The following is a 2,966-nucleotide window of genomic DNA, read 5'->3' on the forward strand; positions in this document are numbered from 1 at the left end:
TGTGTGAACCTGGGCAAGCCACCCCAACCCCATTGCCCTGCAATAACAACAACAAAAAAACAAAAATTAAATTAAAATAACAAAATAAAATATAATATAATAGTAGTAGTAGTAGTAGTAGTAGTAGTAGTAGTAGTAGTAGTAGTAGTAGTAGTAATAGTTTTAGAAGTAGTAGTAGTGGCACAGTGAAGTCAGCAGCTTGCTTTCGTTCCATTCTACTTCAGAAGCATTTGATTTCCTCAGAGAGCTTTCTCATCTCTTTTTTCCATCTGGTCAATTCTGCTTTTTAAAGCATTCTTCTCCTCAATAACTTTTGGAACTGTTTTATCATTTGACCTATACTGGTTTTTAACATATTATTTTCTTCAGCATTCTTTTGAATCTCCTTGACTAAACTACTAACTTTTTTTTCATGTTTTTCCTGCATCTCTCTCATTTATTTTCCCAATTTTTTTTCTATCTCCCTCACTTGATTTTCAAAATCTTTTTTGAACTCTGTCATAGCCTGAACCCCATTTCCATTTTTCTTGCAGTCTTTAGATGCAGGAGTTTGTACTTCCTCATCTCCAGATTGAATATTTTGATCCTTCTTGGGATCATAAACAATGTATTTCTCAATGGTTTTTCTCTTTTTTCTCTGTTTACTCCTTTCCCCATCCTGTGCCTGGTTTTGGGGTGCTTCCTGAGCTTTTGAGTGTTATTGTGACACCCCCCACAAGGATCTATGTGTGTGAGGCTCTCTCTTGCCTCCTGGTCTGTGAATGACCACAAGGGTACCCCTCTGCCAGGGGGTTGAGGTGGGGGGGGCCGCTGTTCTATGGGGGGCCTAGACTGTGATCAGGATCTGAATGTGGTCAGTCCCAGAGCCCTGTTCCAGGTACAGAGAAGTCTCTCTCCACTCTCCTAACTTAGGTATGCTGAGCACTCAAGGCTCAGTTGCTTAGGGGCTCCTGCTTCCCTGATCTGGTTCTGCCTGCTTCCCTTTCCTGGTTCTGGGCTGCAGTGGCCATGCTGCTGACTGAGTGCCCTGAGGGCTTGGTTTCACAAGCGTCTTCTGGCAGAGGTCCCCTATGATCTTCTAAGTTGTGCTTGGTGCTTCCCGGGGTGTAGCTCAGGAAACTGTCCCTGCTGTGGTGAGCCGTGACTCCCTGGTACCATGGGGCTGCCTCCAGGAGGCTGAAGTTCCTGGCAGGCTGCCCATCTAACCTTGTGGATCACAGCCTTTCTGCTATTTTCCAGGTTATATTGAGCTGGAGAATTGCTTTACTGAAACCCTCTGTGGATTCTGTCTCTTGAAAATTTAGTTATAGTCCTTCTTTTATAATTTTTCAAATATTATGGCAAGAAAGCATCTAAGAGAGGCTCTACCCCTGTCGCCATCTTGGCTCCTTTCTGTGACACTTAACTGTTAGCAAGTAATATAATTCTTACCCATAGGAACCCAGTCATTAATTTCTACATTCACACAGTGGATGGAATTCTGGGGAGCTGCTTCTGGAAAGGTAGGAGGAGATGAATGAGAGTGCCTGATTCTTAGTTTGATATATGCTCAAACATTCTGTAACTGGCAGTTGCTGAGGTCATTTAGAAGGCAGTAGCAAATGAATGCCAACTCTTGTTCCTCTATTTTTTTTACATAACTAGTATTTTATTGAGAGAAACATGCTATAAACCACTAATTTACTGAAATTTCAGGCCTCTCTTGGAAATGACAAGTGAGCAAGATCCCCCCAAAATCCAGAAGTTTGAGTCTGTGACTTGATACTAGTGAGCAGTGATGTTCCAAAGGATTAAATTGACTCATGATAAAGACAACAGCACCAAGAATGTGCTACAAAAATTCATCTGTCAATTATGCCAGATTTAGAGGTAAATTATGGATCAAATATTCTAAATAAATCAATTTAAGTTGAGCCCAATTTTCCCGGAGTTTGAAGTGGTATGTGAAGATTGTGTCTTCTAGGTATTAAAGGTAAATTTATGGAATTATGTTCTTTTTTTGTTGTTGCTGTTGTCAAATGTTAATTTATAGCAAATAGTCTCCTTTTCAGCTTTTAACTTGCTGGGCATTCCACAGCTCCACTATTGATGTCATCAATGACATCATGAGGATGTCTGCCATCAATGTTGCAGCCCACAGACTGGACTGTTGCAAGGATCTCTTTAATAGTTCCAGAGAGTTCTTTTGCCAAGGATCGGTGCCTCATCTGTCTAGCAATGTTGACAATCTCATCAAAAGTGATGCTTCCACTGTATTTAATATTTTTCTGCTTCTTTCTGTCTCGAGGAGGTTCCTTTAGAGCTTTGATGAGCAAGGCTGAGGCAGAAGGCACCACCTCAATCTGGGCCTGTCTGTTCTGAATGGTAAATTTCACTGTAATCCTAAACCCTTTCCAGTCACCAGTTGCCTTGGCAATGTCATCACCAACCTTTCTTGGAGACAAACCCAAGGGACGAATTTTTGGGGCCAGAGCTGATGTGGCACCAACTTCATCACCAGTGCACCTTAAAAACACGACTTTGATTTCGTTAGGATTAAACTTGGGAGGCATGGCGGGGAAGAAGTTAGAGGCTCGGTCTCGATGCTGCGGGGTGGCTGCCGGTGTCAGATGAACCCGGTTTCGGAACGACGGAAAGAAGTTGCACCCTTCACCAGCACGAGCTGGAGCCAAAAAAGCATTATGTTCTTTTTACATATTCAAAGTAAATATAATTTTAATCTATTAAAATTTGTTAATTTTGTTAGATGAAATGGGATTACTAATCACTGAAAGTAAATAGTGAAGAGATTACACCAGCAAGGGGACTTAAGCCTATACTATCTAGTGTTTTTAAATTAAATTTTTTTTTTATTTTAGGTTTTTGCAAGGCACTGGGGTTAAGTGGCTTGCCCAAGGCCACCCAGCTAGGTAATTATTAAGTGTCTGAGGCCAGATTTGAACCCAGGTACTCCTAACTCCAGGGCT

The 2,966-nt window shown here is 41.5% G+C and overlaps 1 protein-coding gene across 1 annotated transcript; it reads right to left on the reverse strand.

Annotated features, from left to right (window-relative positions):
• Window positions 1-2,046: 2,046 nt before the first annotated feature.
• On the reverse strand, window positions 2,047-2,552 carry LOC141521226 (large ribosomal subunit protein uL11-like). Its single transcript, XM_074233553.1, has one exon. The coding sequence runs from the start codon at window positions 2,550-2,552 to the stop codon at window positions 2,055-2,057; it is 498 nt and encodes a 165-aa protein (XP_074089654.1). The 3' UTR covers window positions 2,047-2,054.
• Between the last annotated feature and the right edge of the window lie 414 nt (window positions 2,553-2,966).

The sequence above is a fragment of the Macrotis lagotis genome, chromosome 1 (genome assembly GCF_037893015.1).
Source record: "Macrotis lagotis isolate mMagLag1 chromosome 1, bilby.v1.9.chrom.fasta, whole genome shotgun sequence".
Classification (NCBI taxonomy): Eukaryota; Metazoa; Chordata; class Mammalia; order Peramelemorphia; family Peramelidae; genus Macrotis; species Macrotis lagotis.